The 17,553-nt window shown below is 51.7% G+C and overlaps 5 protein-coding genes and 1 pseudogene across 6 annotated transcripts, besides 1 other annotated feature; 2 read left to right on the forward strand and 4 right to left on the reverse strand.

The window, feature by feature from the left end:
• Positions 1–188: 188 nt before the first annotated feature.
• NCS57_00194400 (uncharacterized protein) lies at positions 189–2,249 on the reverse strand (the record flags this gene model as incomplete). Its single annotated transcript, XM_053051991.1, has 9 exons — positions 189–700; positions 745–997; positions 1,044–1,156; positions 1,203–1,330; positions 1,378–1,485; positions 1,535–1,642; positions 1,691–1,846; positions 1,896–2,009; positions 2,056–2,249. 9 exons carry the CDS (start codon positions 2,247–2,249, stop codon positions 189–191), a joined length of 1,686 nt encoding a protein of 561 aa, XP_052917237.1.
• Positions 2,250–3,929: 1,680 nt separating this feature from the next.
• On the reverse strand, positions 3,930–4,853 carry NCS57_00194500 (uncharacterized protein; the record flags this gene model as incomplete). The annotated part of the gene is made up of 5 exons (XM_053051992.1): positions 3,930–4,066; positions 4,116–4,283; positions 4,334–4,471; positions 4,525–4,683; positions 4,736–4,853. The coding sequence occupies 5 exons, from the start codon at positions 4,851–4,853 to the stop codon at positions 3,930–3,932; spliced, it is 720 nt and encodes a 239-aa protein (XP_052917238.1).
• A 1,408-nt stretch (positions 4,854–6,261) lies between these two features.
• Positions 6,262–7,903, forward strand: NCS57_00194600 (uncharacterized protein; the record flags this gene model as incomplete). The annotated part of the gene is made up of 4 exons (XM_053051993.1): positions 6,262–6,420; positions 6,560–6,832; positions 6,892–7,270; positions 7,320–7,903. The coding sequence occupies 4 exons, from the start codon at positions 6,262–6,264 to the stop codon at positions 7,901–7,903; spliced, it is 1,395 nt and encodes a 464-aa protein (XP_052917239.1).
• Positions 7,904–8,476: 573 nt separating this feature from the next.
• On the reverse strand, positions 8,477–10,136 carry NCS57_00194700 (MFS domain-containing protein; the record flags this gene model as incomplete). The annotated part of the gene is made up of 5 exons (XM_053051994.1): positions 8,477–9,243; positions 9,290–9,519; positions 9,573–9,716; positions 9,763–9,899; positions 9,951–10,136. 5 exons carry the CDS (start codon positions 10,134–10,136, stop codon positions 8,477–8,479), a joined length of 1,464 nt encoding a protein of 487 aa, XP_052917240.1.
• A 676-nt stretch (positions 10,137–10,812) lies between these two features.
• On the forward strand, positions 10,813–14,184 carry NCS57_00194800 (annotated as a pseudogene). The gene is made up of 5 exons: positions 10,813–11,073; positions 11,121–11,866; positions 11,915–12,932; positions 12,986–13,672; positions 13,723–14,184.
• Positions 10,813–14,184: a sequence feature.
• Positions 14,185–14,391: 207 nt separating this feature from the next.
• Positions 14,392–16,170, reverse strand: NCS57_00194900 (uncharacterized protein; the record flags this gene model as incomplete). The annotated part of the gene is made up of 1 exon (XM_053051995.1): positions 14,392–16,170. The coding sequence occupies one exon, from the start codon at positions 16,168–16,170 to the stop codon at positions 14,392–14,394; it is 1,779 nt and encodes a 592-aa protein (XP_052917241.1).
• Between the last annotated feature and the right edge of the window lie 1,383 nt (positions 16,171–17,553).

Raw genomic sequence — 17,553 nt, forward strand, 5'->3', positions numbered from 1 at the left:
AGCGAAAAAGGGTAGTGCGATTAAGTTTGTTTGTGAAAGAAGTGAAGAGTACTGTTACTTTCTGATATATCTAATCGTGGTAATTACGGAGTGAAAGCAATATTCTTAACACTGCATCTTGTAGGAGGACTATCTTCCAGACTCCAAGCTTCGACTAGTATGTCGATAGGGGGGTATCCAAGGCTTGATTAAGCCCACTTGCCGAGCAAACTCATCAGAACCATACCGCAGACAAGACCAAACAGGGCCAAAGTAGTCGTGACAGGGCCAGCCTCGGTGAGCTCGCCCCCCCACATCCAGTCCTGAGCCCACATCTCTACCAGTCCAACCCAGACGAGAATACCGGCTGAGAGGGCGTCCAGAGTTCCCAGGGCGATCAGAGTGGAAGGGTTGTTGCCGTTGAAGACGTTCAGGACGCCGATACCGATGGCCATGCCGATGGGTGTGACAAGGGCGAAGCCAGCGCCGAGAATGAGCTTCTTGGTCAGGGAAACGGTCGACGTGCCAGTTCGGTCCACGGCGGGAGCGGGACTGTGCGAGTGTCCATGAGAGTGGAAGTGGGCGAGAGGAGTCTGGCCATAGCCAGCCGCGGCGATACGGGTACCCAGAGCGATACCTTCGAAGAGCTGGTGGAAGATGATGACGATGGACAGCGTGATGAAGAAGGAGTCACCAGCAACAACAAGCGTAATTCCGATAACTGCTGAGGTTAGTAGACGTCATCAGAGAGAAAAGAGTACTTACGCAGCGAGTGGAAGATGATACCAGCCTCCATGATAGTTACGTTGGTAAGCTCCGCCTTCGCAAGCGCCTGGGGAGACATGACGCCCTCGGACTTGTTCTCCTTGTTCTCCTGCCAGCGCATCGCTCGGTGCACAAAGTACTCAATAAGGAACGAGATGAAGAGACCGGCCATGACGATGGCTGCGGTGGTGGCCTCGTAGAGGAGCTCGCCGAGACACTCGTTTCCGAACATCATTGTCGCGTGGGTGAACAACTGCTAGGGTCAGCCAAGAAAGAGTCTTGGATATGGGAGAACGTACGTGAACAAAGGCAGTGGAGATGATAACACCAGTACCAAACTGCTTGAGGACAGTGAGGAAGAGGTTAGACTTGATTGGCATGAAGGTGGACATCAAGATGGGACCAAAGACACCTGGAAACTGTTAGTGTTGTGCTTCCAAGACACGACTCTGACCTACCAATGGAGCTGGCAACGAGGACAACGAAAAGCATGCCAATACGGATGCCAATCTTGTAGTCTCGGTCAACCTTTCCACACGAGCGACTGCCCTCCTCTTCAGAGCCGTGACTACCTCCGACACAATGCCTAATCGTGTTAACGTTGGACCAGACGGGGACTGGAGAGCGACATACTCGACGCCGGCGTGGAAGTGGCAGTGTTCCTCCTCAGGATCAGCGGCGCCAGACTCGACATCTTCAGCGAGAATGATGGGAGCCTCGCCATCGTCGGACATGCAGTAACTGAGCAGTGTTAGTTATAGCCCGACTGTAGAATACTCTGATAACTTGCGTCTCTTCGCCGTGGCTGTGGCAATCGGTGAGCTGGGCGGGAAACTCCTCGGTGTTGGTGATAGTGGTCTGGACGTAGTACTCGGTAGAGCTGGGACCCATGCAGTAGCTATCCCATGTTAGCATATATCAGCTGCGCACAGCGGAGACAACGCACAGAGAGGTCTCGTGCATGTGGCACTCAGTGACGGCGGTGATCTTGTCCGAGTCAGTGGCGGAGCTCTTGCCAGTCTCCTTGGCCGCCGTCTGAGTAGGGGCAGCTTCGTTTTCGCCGAGAACTTGAACTTCGCCACCGTTGGGGTTCATGCAGTAACTGGACGATTGTCAGAGGCGTATCGATGTAGGAGGACGAAAGAACTTGCACGTCTGAACCGTGGTTGTGGCAGGCAGTGTACGAAGAGGGAGGATCCTCGGTGGCCGTCGCCTCGGCGGCTTCAGGGACGATCTGGTACTCAGTAGAGTCCGCCATGCAGTACCTAGAGAATGTCAATAACCATCATCCCATTTTTCGAGAGCACGTACTGCTTCGTCCCATGCATGTGGCATCCGGTCAGGGACTCAAAGTCCATGCTGGCCTCGGCTCCAGCGCTGGTGGCCGTGGCCTGGCGTCTGATGGCGCCGGGGTTGATCGAGGCCGACACGATGCCGGCAAAGAGCAGTGCTCCGACGAACACCACGGCGGGACGGCTCCCGCAAATACGACCGGTGCGAGTCATGGCGGTTCGGAGAGCGAGTGGTATGCAGCGGTGGGAGAGCATGCAATGTATTGACCGAAGAGCGAGGTTGCGCCTTGCGGATGACCGATCTGGACGAGGGCAGGAGGAGAGAAGAGGTGGAAAAAAGAAGCTTAATATGTAAACGTCCGTCCGCGTGGGGGCCGAGTTTGCAGTGAATAAAAAGTCCCCTACTCTAATGGATGGAGGGTTGGATATCAAGGTCCTCACTGACCAAGAGAAACAAAGTTCTGTCAGTGGCGGGCAGCTGCAGGCGGGCAGAACCGTGGGGCATCGACCTGGATGGATATCCAGTTGGCTTGGCGTAGCTGATGGACGGGAGTGAATACGGAGTATATGCTGAGTTCATGTGCAATGACACGAGGCGGGGATGCAGTGCGTTGCGGTGCGGTGCGGTGCTAGGTGCGTCGTAGGTGAATCATGGGTAGAAGGCTCCACGGCGACGTTCCGATGACCAACAGGCTGGGCAATCCTCGGTCAGTTTGGCGGCGCCTCCTTCTCGATGGGGGGACTTTCTTCAAGGGTCCATATCGATGTGAGAAGGGTGTGCACCGGGTACGCGACCTTATGTGTCAGTTCCAAGGCCGTGGATGCGTGGGATATGGATCTCAGCGGAGCCGGGGAAGAAGCGGTTATGCCATGAGTTGGAAAGCAAACGCTCCGATTCGAGAGGAAGGAGCGACCCATTGGGAAGGTTGGGGGTTACTGCTCCAACTGTCTAGTTTACCTACACCTTACCTACCCAGGTCACCGTCACAACCTTGCATCTTGATAGAGACACGGCCTCAATGCATGCGAACCTTACTCAGGTACCAAGGTCCGATGCACAGTCAACGTAAACCCTTGCCCCAGCTGCATCGGCGTGGGCGAGTGAGCGAGTGGGCAGTTGCAAAGTGAGGTTGAGAACCTTGATAGACTATCTGGATGGATCAGAACCGCCAGGCTAGGAAGCGCCAAGACCAATAGGTGAAGGGCCCCCCCTCCCCATTGTGCGCGAGAAGAGAAAAAAACAGGGAATTCTCTGCGGGAATAATTCCTAGTGTCATGCTAGACATGGGATGAGCTTGTTCAAGAAAAAAAGGTTACTTTTATGGATAATTTACGTTGGCGCTACTCATGCGGGAGGGCGCACACCACATGGTGCGTGGCGCAAGCAGATGAGGCATCATGGGGGATCGATGAAGCTGAGATGGGATTGATCATCATGGATGTTGGCCGTCATGGGCACAAAGGTGCTTGAATGGCAATACTGTTGGTTCTGTGCTGTTTGGGGTTGTACAAAGGCATGGCCATGTAGAACTGACCACAATGTAACCATCTGAACCAGAGGTCTTCAATTACCCGGTCAACACAACACAGCAGCGACAAATGGTCTTGTTTCTCAAAGTTTGAAACAAGTCAATTGGTACAAGGCTCACCCAATTCGGGTAACCTGTCTTGTGACATCACCAAGAGCAAGAGCATCAAGCCGAGTAAAAAGATGGGAAGAAGTTGATTAATCGAGCTAACAAGATGTAGCTGAATCGAACGAAACTACCTAAGTAACGGTGGTGGTGTGAATTGTTGCCATGTCCTTTCTAATCATCCGCTGCTCCGCGATCCCAGGGGCCGACACGACAAAGAGCTCCCCTGGATGCCTACTGTACAACCTCGCAGGGTCCCTTACAGGGCCAGAACAGCCGCGGCGAAAAGGCCGACGACGGGGACCATCTGGATGCCGGCGGCGTTGGTGACGGTGACCTCGGGGGAAGAGGTGGGAGTACCAGAGGCAGCGCCGGTGGCGGGACCCTCGCAGTGCCCTGGATATGTGTTAGCTGATGTGCAAGAGTGAGTGATTGAGGAACATACAGTGGTCGCCATGGGGCTCGCAGCCGACGGACTCGGTGGGAGAGGGGGCCAGAGACTCGGTAGCTCCAGCGGAGTGGTCGTGCTCCTCGGTGGTAGCAGCAGCGACGGACTCGGAAGTCGCAGCGTCGGCGGCAGCACCACCAGAGGTGCGAGCAGCCTCGCAGTGCCCTAGAGATGTTAGATCGATTGATATTGCAGAGGGAACAAGGAAGACGTACAGTGGTCACCATGGGGCTCACAACCGACAGACTCGGTGGGAGAGGGGGCCAGAGACTCGGTAGCACCGGCGGCGTGGTCGAAAGTAGTGGTCTTGGCGTCGACCTCGGCGACGGAGGTGCGGGCAGCCTCGCAGTGCCCTGGAGAGATGAGTTAGCTTTGACGCATTGCGAGCGGAGAAGAGAAGACGTACAGTGGTCACCGTGGGGCTCACAGCCGACGGACTCGGTGGGAGAGGGAGCAAGGGCCTCGCTCTCACCGGCCTCGTGGTCATGATCATCGTGATCCTCCTCGTCGGTGGTAGCGGGAGCCTTGGCGGTAGCGAGAGTGGTGCGGGCGGCCTCGCAGTGCCCTGGATTGTTAGATCATGCTGCCAGAAGGGAGGGTCAGAAGGGAAAACGAACAGTGGTCGCCATGAGGCTCGCAACCGACGGACTCGGTAGGGGAAGGAGCCAGAGACTCAGCGGCCATGACGGCGGGGAAGAGGCCCAGGAGGGCGACAGCGAAGGTGGTGGTCTTCATCTTGACTTGTTCTTTGGTGGTGTTGAGGTGTTTGAGAACGAGTGGCTTTTGTCAGAAGGAGACAGCAAGGTGAGGATGAGGATGCAGGAACAACGACGGGAGGCGGCAACGGGTGTGGAGGGGAGCTTTATATGTAGGTCGTAGGTGACGGGTGTCAGTGACGGTGCAGTGGCAGCCACTGACAGCTGAAGTGTCAAGGGGGGAGGGGGCGTGAGGGTTAGTGACTGTGATTCACTGCCTCTACGGGATCGCCAAGAGAAGAGATGGAGGCTGCAGCGACTGTATGCATCAAGGTTCGTGGCAATTGGAGCCTGACAAACGGTCCGCGGGCGTGGATACGAGGGGTGTCACTTGAAGCTGAAGATCGGACAAGACGACGTGGGGGGACAACATTTGGATCCTTGGATTACAGCTATTATTCGGCGAGACTACGAGAAATAGAGTAGAGACTACGGATATAAAGAGAGACATGGGATGGATGGGGTGTGAGTAGTATGCAGCGGTTGGAATGTGCTCAACGGGAAGAGGACAGGGTCCTTGTATGCTTATGCTGCACAAGGTTGCGAGAACAAAGAACACAGAGTCGGCCATTGGCTCCTCGGTCGAGCCTAGGGTAGATCAGAGACCGGCGTGGAGATGTCGTACAGAGAGACGAGAGGTTGTGCGGTCCCCTGTTGGTGGCCCGTGGAGATGCGTGCGTGGGTAAACAAAATCGCGAGGCTTGGTCTTGGCAGGGCCATCAAGGTCCTCACCTTAAATCGACTCAAATCCCGGGCAAGCGAAGCACAAGGACCGTGACCCACTTTTCCCGCGCTTGCCCCGACCGGAAGCTCAGCTGGTGCGCCTTCCCCCACTGTTCGTGTTCCTGCTCTTGTGTGTGTGCCCCTCCACAAACGCTGGAAGCGGCGACTCGTTAAAAAGACCATCTCATCTCATGCCAAGTCCCTCAGCCAAAGGAACCTCAGGCCACCGACCGAAAAACGTACCAGCAGTTGACAGAACAAAAAGGTTGGGCCGCTGTGAGGCTCGGGCTTTGGGGTGAAGGTGTTGGATATTATCCCGGGCTGGTTTGCATGATGCAGAGCCATCTTGTCTCTCTTCCTCTTTCATTTTTTTCTGCACGCACACCTTAAACGTCTCTCCAGGTTCGTCGTCGCTTACCCCGTCCCCCGTTGGTGGAACGGTTCACGGCTCGCGGGATACAACCGACCAGCATCAACCCTGTCAACCCTGTAACCTTGATAAACTAACCGTGGCGTCCAGGGGATAGTGCATAGTTGTTTTTCCTTGAGGCCCTCTTTTCTTGCTCATCACGTAAAGTCATATTACAGAGACAGGAGCCTCCGTATTGGGCTCTGGACTTTGTGGTTGTGATCAAGAAAAAAAACAGCCCACCTCAATCATCACCATGAAACTTCAGCTCGCCTCCACGGCGCTTCTCTCGTCCGCCACCCTGCTGCTTCTCTCCATCGGCCCCTTATGCACGGCTGCGGACGCCAGCGAGGCCGAGAACATCAAGGTTGAATCTGCCGCGAATCAAAATGGGCCTGACGTCGCCTCCGACCTGGTTTGTCCTCTTTTCTCTTTTATCCCGTCCCCACCCTTTCACCACCACCACCACCACAACAACCGCAATGTCATTTACTCAGACGGCGACAACAACAGAAACAACCTTGCAACCTCAGCTAACATACACGTCATTGCAGTCTGGCACCCTGAGCTCTCCTATTGAGGTGGTCCACGAAGTTGTTGTCACTCTGGAGCAGTTCGCCGGAGAGCCCAACACGCCTCGCCATGTAGAGGCCAAGAAGAAGCTGATGGGCAACATGGCCCGGGATGCTGGTACCTGGAACAAGAATCATCCCCGACATCGCCTTCTCGATGCTCTTTACGGATTCAGCAAGTACCATGAGCGTCAGAAGGTTGAGCTTGATCGGTTCGAAGGCTTTTACAAGCATGTCACCAAGGCTCAGCGAGCTGTAAGCAAACTCTGTGCCTGGAAATTCTGTTTGATTTTCTAACCCTTGCACGCGACCAGTTACTTGAAAAAGAACTTCAGTACTCCAAGAAGTTTGCCCGCTTTGATACTCTCCTCACCAAGAACCAGGACCTTTGCAACCGTATTGTCCAGAATGCCATGGGGTATTACGAAATCAGCCAGGACGAGTTCCAGAAGCATGCCAAAGAAATTGAGGCTTCCGGAAAGACTGCCGACCGGATCTCTGTCTCTCAGGCTCTGAAGCATTATGTCCGTGACTGGACTGAGGAGGGTGCTTCCGAGAGGAATGGGCCCTTTTCTTGTCTGATCAAGACCCTGGAAGGTTTCTTCCCTGAGCGAGATGGAGCTGCTCCTATCAAGGCATTGGTTCCAGGATCTGGTCTTGGCAGGCTGGGCCATGATATTGCTAGACTCGGAGGTAAGATTCATATTGCATTATGATGGGCACTCTCTAACAACGCGTCCAGGCTTCGAAGTGACCATGAACGAGTGGTCCATGTACATGAACCTCGCCTATCGCCTCGTCGAAGCCAACAGAGCCCGCAACTCCATGTCCTGGCACCCTTTTGTCGAGGGCTGGTCACACCATGTTTCCGAAGCAGACATGACACGGGAACTTCTCTTCCCCGATGTTGGCGTCAACGCTAGCTCTGTGGTCCTCGTCGAGGGTGACTTTACCACCGCTTTTATTGGCAAGAGGGGCAAGTTCGACGTCCTTGTCACATACTTTTTCATCGATACGGCCCGAAACCTCATGAGTTACCTCGACACAATCAAGAGGGTGCTCAAGCCTGGCGGTCACTGGATCAACCTTGGTCCTCTCCTCTACGGATCTGGCCCATACGTGCAGCTGTCACTGGACGAGGTGCTAAGGATAACTGAGGTCATGGGCTTTGAGTACCTCGACACGGAGGAGTCTTGCGGACCTCTGACATTGCCAGAGAGAAAGGTCAGGAGCATGGAGGCTGTCTACGGATTCAACAACAAGGCCTTGACCAAGAGCGCGTACAATGCGCAGTTTTGGGTTGCCAAGAGGTCTATGAAGGACTAAGGTCTGGGCTTGGAAGGTAGATATTTCTTGTACATGTACATTTGCATCAGGTGTAGAGTGATAGACAAGGCATTTGGGATATCTTCCTATCGTACTCGTAGTGAATCCTTTTCCATAGAGTTTCTGGCAGGGTGACTTGCCTTTGCAGGACGACCGAGAGTTTTGACCACAGCAGCAAAGAGGACGATTTTTAACACTGTAACGGCGTTAGAACCTAAGCCCAGAACTCGGCATTGATTTTAAGCATCTGTCTTATACCAATAAAGGCCAAGACAAAGAGATGAACAGGAGGTACGTGGTGGCCCAGATGGCCAGTTGGACTAGGCTTTTGAGTTGAGAAGCTGTTCAGTCCAAACATTGGCATCTGGTCAGATACAATGGTTCTCTCTGGTACCAATCCCTCCATCCTTGTAACTTTATCCTAGATACTAAGAGCCACGCCTGCCCCGAGAGGCATTCGTTGCCCAATTTCCCATCTCATTCCCGGACCATAGCTAGCTTCCACACGTACTTGTTTCATAACCTGCATGGTAAAAGCTGTGCCGCTTCTTCTTCCAACTTCATTGAACATAATTAATAGGCGTAAAAATTAACCGCCTCATTATCCGATGCCCTGATCTTCTTCGCCCTTTTTAACACAAATTTCATCACCCAAGCCGTCGCCACAACACCCATGGAGAAGACGATGCTCGCAATCATAGCCAGACGGAACAACGGCGCATCGCTATCTGGCCAAAGGTAAGGAGTATAGACAAATGAGAGATTGCCTAGAGTGTTCACAATGGCAATCGCTGCTGCCTTTTTCTCGTCCGTCTGACCGAGAGTTGCAGATGTCCATGCAATGTTTATGTTGTTTACTCCGTAGGTTGCACCAACGAAGAGGACCATGGCAAAGTATCGTGCACCGATGTTGTAGGTTCCAGTAGCTACTGCGAAGCCAATACTCGCGATGAGCTTTGAGATGGTGATGTGCCATGTCCGTTCGTTGCGACGACCCGATGAGTATGAGACAAGGATTGATGTAGCTGTCGCGATGAGGAATGGGGGACAGGTAAGGACGAGGGTGATGGTGGTGTTGAAGCCGAGGGACTTGACAGCGGTGGGCATGTAGTTCTTGAATCCGTTGGCAGAGAGATGGAGATTTCCTTGCAGCGCAAAGATCCACGTTCGGTAGTCCTTCACAGCATCCCAGAGGCCCGACCAACTGCCTGTAGCGAGTCGCTTCTCGGTCGTGTCGCTGGAAATTCTAGAGTGGGCGAGTTGACGCTCCTCTTGGTTGAGCCAGCGTGTCTGGAGGGGAGCGTTGGGGAGCATGAAGAAGGCGATTACGGCGACTCCGACTATGGGAGGTTAGATGGTAAAACGAGAGAGGGTGTGGTTACTTACCAGTGGTGACACCTTGGATGAGGAAGAGCCAACGCCATCCTTCTAGACCGTATCGTCCGTCAAGACCAGCAAAGACACCTGCTGCGATCAAGCCGGAGAATGAACTCGCGAGGAGATTGCCAGTGTAGAATATGGCTAGTCTAGTCGCCGTCTCCTTTCTGTTGTAGAAGAGACTGACAAGGTAACAGGCACCGGAGTAGAAGGGAGCTTCAGTCATACCGAGGATGAGTCTGGAAACGGATCATATTAGTACGCTCTCTCTGAATAGGGTTTCTGAACTTACCTGCAAGCCAGCATGCCATGATAACTCTTGACAACGCAGATAAGAGTCGATACAATCGCCCACGCCATCATCCACCCGGACATATACCAAGAGGGTCTGATGCGGGTGATCAAGACATTGGATGGAATCATGCCGGTGATGTATCTATACGAGTTAGCATTTTTAACCCGCAGACTGTATATTTACTCACCCGACGAAGAAGATGCTGACGCAGGTGTTGTACTGGGATCCAACCATGCCAAGATCCTTATCCAGGCCGTTGAGCTTCCCATTGACGATGGCATTTCGATCGAGAAAATTGAGAAAGTACATGATCCAGAGAATAGGCTAAATAGCTGTCAACATAGTCGCAGCTGTGCAATTTACAAGCAAACTCACCATCAAGTACATGTCGAGCTTCTTGACGAGGGCAATCTCCTTTGGGTCCGTCTTGGCGTGGGACCCAAACTTGTCGTGATGCTCCACGTCGGTGGGTTTCATGATGTCTTCTTGAAAGTCTACATGATCAACTGTCGCTTCATGCTTGGGATTGATGGTGTTTATTGCTGGTTGTTGGGTAGTCATTGTGATGTTTCTGGGCGGCTGGCGATAGGGAAGATGAGGATTTGCCTATTCCTAGTGGACTTGACATTGATATAGTTCATCTGGCTATAGACGTATGAAACTACCCAAACTCTACAAACTATACATTGTCCTAGTAATGACCCTCTCATCATAGAGACGCCATAGCTGCATTACCCCATGGGGAAGGCCTGCAACCATGATAGCGTCGCGGGGGAGCAAAACTGCGTCTACAGCCGCTTTTCCGAAGCCCCGTCTATAGCCTCAATCGATATTGAGTTTACAGAAAAGATAGCCGATAACTCTTGTGAGGGAAACGGAGCACGAGCGGAAAAGCGGCGCAAATCCGACTTGCTCATGGTGGATCCGTCGTCCCCATTGGAGGCTTTTTGCATTCTACCCCGCGTCGTGTCGGATAAAGAAACGTCTTGCATGCGATCGGCGAATCGATAGGGTAGGATAAGGTGTGACGCTGGGATTCGTTGGGGCTGAGATTGTATGTGCCGGATAAAGACGTGGTACCAAGAGTTGTCCGTCCTTTGCCGGGTCCTGTAACACCTCGGATATCATTCCGGGATCAGCGGGTCGCCGTTGGAACCGGATCTCTGAGATATATAGAGCAAAGTCATTCTATTGGGGGTTGCCTTCAACATGTGCTTACCTGTTTTCGACAAGGCAGTCGGACATCATGACCATCAGACACGACGTTAACGGCTTCGAGGCGGCCAGGACGCCGCCCGTCCAGTCTTTTGACCTCCAGGCCAAGATGTTTACGCTTGACGAGATGATCAAGCGGAGGGCTTCGGAGCTGCAGGATGCTCCGTTGCTCGGGTTCCCTGAGGCGGGGGTTGATGATTACAAGGAGCACAGCGCGATTGCGATTGACAGATACGCTGATGCTGCGGTCGCAAAGCTTCAGAAGATGGGTCTCAAGTCTGTGGTGAGTATAAGTGTATTTCTGACTGTGATCGAAGCTTACTGGTGTAGGATCCTACTCTTGAGAAGGCTCCTGTTGTTGGCATGCTCGCCCAATCTGGTATTCACATTGTCATCCAGATCATCGCTCTTAACCGGCTTGGATATTCTTCGTTTTTGATCTCTACTCGACTTGCTTGTCCAGCAATTACACAGTTGCTCGACCTGGCTGACTGCCACACCATTCTCACCACACCCAACTTCCACCCAGTCCTAAAGGAGGTCCAACAGAACCGATCACTCGAGATTCTTCCACTGCTGCAACACTCAGACTACTGCAACTACGACGCACCGAGGTTTGCTCGCGACTACAACCCAGACGCCGAGTCCCGCAAGGTGGCAGTCATCATCCACTCATCCGGCTCAACCGGTCTTCCCAAGCCCATCTACCTGACCAACAGAAGCTGCATCGCTGCATTTTCCACAAACATGGATATGCGAGGTTTGCTCACTTCGCCCATGTTTCACAGCCACGGCTTCTACGAGATTTTCCGGTCCATCTACTCTGGAAAACCACTCTACTTTTGCAACTACAACTTGCCTTTGACGAGGGAGTCGATCATCCAGATGATTGACACGGTTCAGCCCGAGATTCTTCACTCGGTTCCGTATGTCATCAAGTTACTTGCCGAGACTGAGGAGGGTATCCGTGTTTTGGCTGGTGTCAAGTTGGTTCTTTATGCTGGAAGTGGTTGTCCGGATGATCTTGGAGATCGACTGGTAGAGAATGGAGTCTACCTGGTTGGCAACTACGGAGCGTGAGTGACAGAGAACCACCAGTTATGAGTATGCTAACTCTTTGACAGAACTGAAACCGGCAGACTCATGAACTCGACACGCCCAGAAGGCGACAAGGAGTGGAGCTATCTTCGTTTCTTGCCCCAAGCTGAGCCTTATTGCCTCATGGACGAAGTCGCCCCTGGCCTTTACGAATGCGTTGCCCTGGACGGTCTCCCATCAAAGAGCACCATCAACTCTGACGACCCGCCTAATTCATTCCGCACACGAGATCTCTTCACTCGACACCCGACACGACCTAAGCTCTGGAAGTACGCCTGCCGTCTCGACGACCGATTCACTCTTATCAACGGTGAAAAGGTCCTCCCTCTCCCCATCGAAGGCCGAATCCGACAGGAAGAGATTGTCAAGGAGGCGATTGTCTATGGCGAGGGACGGAGTTATCCCGGAGTCTTGATCGTCAAGGCTGACAGGGCTGCTAAAATGTCTGATGAAGAGTTCCTCGAACGCATCTGGCCTGCGGTGGAAGACGCCAATTCCCGAGCAGAGTCGTTCTCCCGAGTCCCCAAGGAGTTGGTGATTATCGTTCAAGCGGATACAGCATATCCAAGGACGGACAAGGGAACTTTTATCCGTGTTCCCGTGTATCGCCAGTTTGAAAAGGAGATTGAGGCTGCTTATGCCGCCTACGAAGGACAAGGCGATCAACAAGGGGCTTTGCTGCTCGAAGGCGAAGAGCTGGAGACGTATCTCATCCGCCAACTCAACGAAAAATGCGGCGCCAAGCTCTCTTCTCCGGAGGAAGATTTCTTTGCCTCTGGCGTTGACAGTCTGCAATGCATCCAGATGTGGAGTCTGATCAAGAGGGAGATTGATCTCGGTGGTAGACAGTCTCAGCTGGGACAGAATGTTCTATATGAGACGGGAAATGTGAAGCTTCTTGCTCGTCATTTGGAGAAGTTGAGGACGGGTGAGGATAGTGAGGCTGAGGATCAGTTGCAGGTTATGAAGAACTTGGTTGCCAAGTATTCTTCGTTCAAGCCTCATGTTGCGGGATCTGCTCCACAGCCAGAGAAGGAGCTTGTGGTAAGTATCTATTCTATTTGATTTAGGCTTCACGGGGCTGACTATTATCTTAGCTCCTTACCGGTGTCACAGGAGCTTTGGGAGCTCATGCACTTGCTCAACTGACTGCACGACCCAGCGTCGGAGTTGTGTGGGCTATGGTACGAGCCGCCAACGAGGCCGCAGCTTCTGACAGAGTCGACAGCTCCCTTGCGACTCGTGGACTAACCTTGACCCAAGAGCAGAGGAACAAGGTGGTCGCCCTGCCCTGTGATCTGAGCAAGCAAGACCTTGGTCTCGGAGAGTCCAGAATTCAAGAGCTGAGCACCAAGCTGACGACAGTCATCCACAGCGCCTGGGCCGTCAACTTCAACATTTCCGTCTCAAGTTTTGAGGATCAGCATATCAAGGCTGTGCACAACTTGATTCAACTCACTCTTTCAGTGCAAACCCCTCGACCTGCCCGGTTCTTCTTCTGCTCTTCAGTGTCATCGGCAGGAGGTACGCCTCGACCTGGTTCTGTTCTCGAGTCTTATGTCCCGTCACCTGCCCATGCTCAGCACACTGGATACGCACGCTCAAAGTACGTTGCGGAGCATATCGCACGAAATGCCATGAAGGATGCTGGTGCGCCCGCGAGGGTTCTTCGTATTGGACAGTTGGTTGGTGACACCAACGTTGGAGAGTGGAATACTACCGAGGGTATCCCTTTGATGATTCAGACGGCCGAGACCCTGGGTGCTCTTCCCGCTCTGAACGAAGTGAGTTCATGGTTGAAAAATTATATGCGCTGTTACTGACATCTTGCTAGGAAATGACTTGGCTCCCCGTGAACCTCGCTGCCAGCGCCATCCTCGACCTGGCCAACCTCGGCGCCAACGCACCCGCTGACCGAAGTCTTGACGCCGACCTGGTATACCACGTCATAAACCCCAAGCGCTTCCACTGGTCCCGAGATATGCTCCCCTCCATGACCAGCGCAGGTCTCAAATTCGAGACCCTCCCCACGAGCGAGTGGATGGACAGATTGAGGAACTCTGACCGAGACCCCTCAAAGAACCCGCCGATCAAGCTACTAGATTGGTTCGAGGGCAAGTACGGTCCCAAGGCTGCCTCTTCTGCTGAGAAGGGAAGCTTGGATTATCTGACTGAAAAGTCGAGGGAGGATAGTGAGACGCTGAGGAGCGTTCCTGATGTTACTGATGTCAAGTATGTTGGGATGATGCTTGGACGGTTAAAGACACGATGGGAAGAGAACAGGGCTCGACTATGATTGGTTTACTGGGTGTAGAATATGATGTTTAAATGCAAGCTATGTTACTGTCTTGATAATGCAGCAAATACTATCTAAGTTAAATGTTAGTCTATAATGCAGTCTATCCTGCTGTTGATGCATGTTGCCAGCCTGAACGCTGGATGCAGGTACTCTGCCAATGCTTAAATGATGAATAAATCCAAGTCAACAAGCCCAATCCGATGCTTAAGCCTCCTCGGAGTCATCTTCAATCTGAACCTCGCGCTCCGACAAGTGAGGGTTTCTAAGAGCCAGTGCAAATCCAACCATGGGGATGCAAACACACATTCCAGCAATGCAGAGGAGTTTCTGAACCGAGCTGTAACTGTCGATGATGGCCGTTCGAATCTCTGTACCGACTGGGTAGTCAGGCACAATAGAGAATGGTGAGTTGTAGATGGCCTCTGCCAGCGTCTTGTTTGACTGAAAGTCTAGGTTTGACTTTAGAGTTCCGTATAAGGTTTGAGTCCAGATGGCGCCGGATAGACAGGTTCCAAAGGCGCTGCCGACGTTGTAGAAGGAAAGGTAAAGACCTGTGAGAATGGCCACATGCTCGCGAGATGCAGACGCCTGAATCGATGCTTGAGTTGGGTAGGCAAAGAATCCTCCAGCCACCCCGAGGAGAACCTGTGCCGCGATGATTCCATACTGTGATGACTTGGAAGGGTCTCCGGGATATGCAATGAGAACGCCAAATGCAACCATGAAGAGACAGGTTCCTCCCACGATGATGAACTTGAGACGGCGAATCTTGAAAATGACGAGACCGGCAAGAACTCCAGTGATGACGCCAAAGAATGAGAAGAATGACAAAATGCGGGTCGCATTCTCGACCGAAAAATCAAATGCAACGATGAGAACCGTGTAGAGATAGTTGCCCTGAGTATACCATGCAAAATTGAGCAAACTCCTGACGGCCAAGGCGGACCAGACGCCTCGATCGCGAAGGAGATGGAAGGGGATAAGTGGATGCCTTGCGCCTCGCTGTTCCCAAAAGACGAATGCGATGATGGAACAAAGACCCAGAGTTAGAGGGAGAATGATGTACCAGCTGCGCCAGTGGCTCACTGTTCCTCCGGCGACAGTCAAAGGGGCCAGAATGAGGGAGAAGGCAGAGACGAGAGTGAGGAGGCCGACGACATCGAGCTGGTCGAAGAGATTAGATCGGCCCTCGTTGGTTCGCAGCGAAATCAGCGGCGCAATCTCTTGACTCTCTTTGCCGTCTTCAGTTTCCCAGGTGCGACGCTCGAGGAAGTAGAGGCAAGATAGCAAGGGAAGTGAAGCGATGGGATAGATGATTGCCCACATTCCGATACCCCAGCGCCAAGAAGTCGCGCTCAGCACCGCCGAGGTGATGTTTCCGCTGATCCAAGTGTTGACGAGGAAAGGAATAGCGGGAAGGTAGCTGAAGAATACGCGCGCTCGCATAGATGAAAAGTCGGCGATGAGAACTTCCATAAGGAGAACGATGCACGTGTATCCGGCCTGGTAGATCATGGACCCGGTGCAAAACACCTCAACAGACTGCGCACTCGCTTCGATGGCAATTCCGACCGTGTACAAAATGGTAGAAATCGCAATAACCTCAAAGCGACCGAGCACGTCAGCAACCTTTGCAGCCGTCGGCTGAACCGCCACAGCAATGACACTCCTCAAGACGTTGATGGTGCTGAGGTACGAGTGCAGATGAAAGCTCGAAGTCGCGTAGGGCTGGTACGCGGAGCGCACCTGGCTCTCGAGACCGTAGGCGTACCCGACGATGAAGATGCCGACAAAGAGCCAGACGCGATGCGCCGTGGTGAGGTTCTTGGAGACGACGGTCATGCGGGCGACGCCGGCGGATAGCCTCTTGTCTTGGGTGCGGCTACCGTCGCTTTCGGGTCGGTGAGGTAATAAACTCGAGGAAGCCGAGGTATCTCCCACGGCGGCGCCTAAAAGGGGCGTCGCTTCAGACGATGAACTCATGGTTTGTAGCGTGTTTGTCTGATCCTAGAGGGACATGGACCCCTGCTGTTTGATGTAGGAGAGAGAAATGCACCCGACAAAGCGGCTCAAGGCTGAAAGCGTGTCATCTGATGGAGGATGAGGCAGCAGGGCACACAGCCTTCTTCGCCCCCTGCCTGCGTGATTGCCTGACATGGTCCTGTGACACCCAGCAAGGCGCCGACTCGGGGGCATCTGATAAGATACCCAATAGCGGCGGATCTAGCCGCGGGCCAAGTGGGGCTGCCGAAGGGAATGAATTGCAAACTTATGAGAGATAACGCCGAGATCGGATCAATGCTAGGTTATTTTTACCTTTAGTAACAAATAAATAACTTTATATTAATTTTTTAATTTTTAAAATAAATAAAAATTTATATTTTTTAATTAAAATTTAATATTTTTATTTATAACATATATATATAGCAAGTATCTTAGTCAAGCAAGTATCTTAAAAATCTTAACCTTTTTTATAAAAATCGCAATAAAAATATAATAAATTATTTAATTAATTAAAATTACTCGCTATACTCTTCCCTAGATGTCTTAATCACTACCTGATAGGTCCTTGCATTATGGCCGGGCTTACCGCAGATATTATAACGCCGAATACCCGGTCGCGCCGACCTCCCTTAACCACCACTCCGCGACGATTTAGCCACTACCTGCGCATTAATATCCATTTGATTAATTACTTGCCTTCCTTCCTCTACTATTATAACCCCTCTCTTCTGCAGCCGTATTCTTTTTGCCCTCCGGCGCTAATTAAGTATCTCATTTGCCTCCTAAAGGTCTTTATTCTTAGCAGCTAGTAAGGCAACCTGATATATAATTGCCTTTATTCCTTTCTTAAGAGACCTTAGGGCTTTAAGGATTAACTCTAAGGAGCTACTTTAATGCCTCTTAATTTATCTTTCTAAGTATTTAGACTAAGATTAGGCCTTAAGCATAATCTTTGGGGTCCTTAATGCCTAAGAGGTTAATTAATTAGATACCTCCTTAACTAGCGTTAGCGTTTATAGCTATATATTAAGCTTCGAGATTATACTTTCTAGGTCAAGGGGAATAAGGCTAGCTCCTTTAAAAGCCCCCTTAATATTTTTTTCTATTATAATAGCCTTATATGCTGTATAGAAGGCCGGAAAGAACTTAGTCTTTAAAATGTAGGTAATAGAGTATCTAATTAAATATTTTATTTCTTAATTATAAGCCTTTTTTAGTATGCTAAAGTACCTAATATTAAGAGGCTAGAGTAAATAAGATAAATAAGGTAATATATAAAGCTAGATAATCTTTTTTTCTTTATAATATCTCTTAAAGTTAATAGATTAATGATTTTCGTGGCTATTAAGGATTAAGAGATAA

This window comes from Fusarium keratoplasticum, chromosome 2 (assembly GCF_025433545.1).
Source record: "Fusarium keratoplasticum isolate Fu6.1 chromosome 2, whole genome shotgun sequence".
In the NCBI taxonomy this organism is placed as follows: Eukaryota; Fungi; Ascomycota; class Sordariomycetes; order Hypocreales; family Nectriaceae; genus Fusarium; species Fusarium keratoplasticum.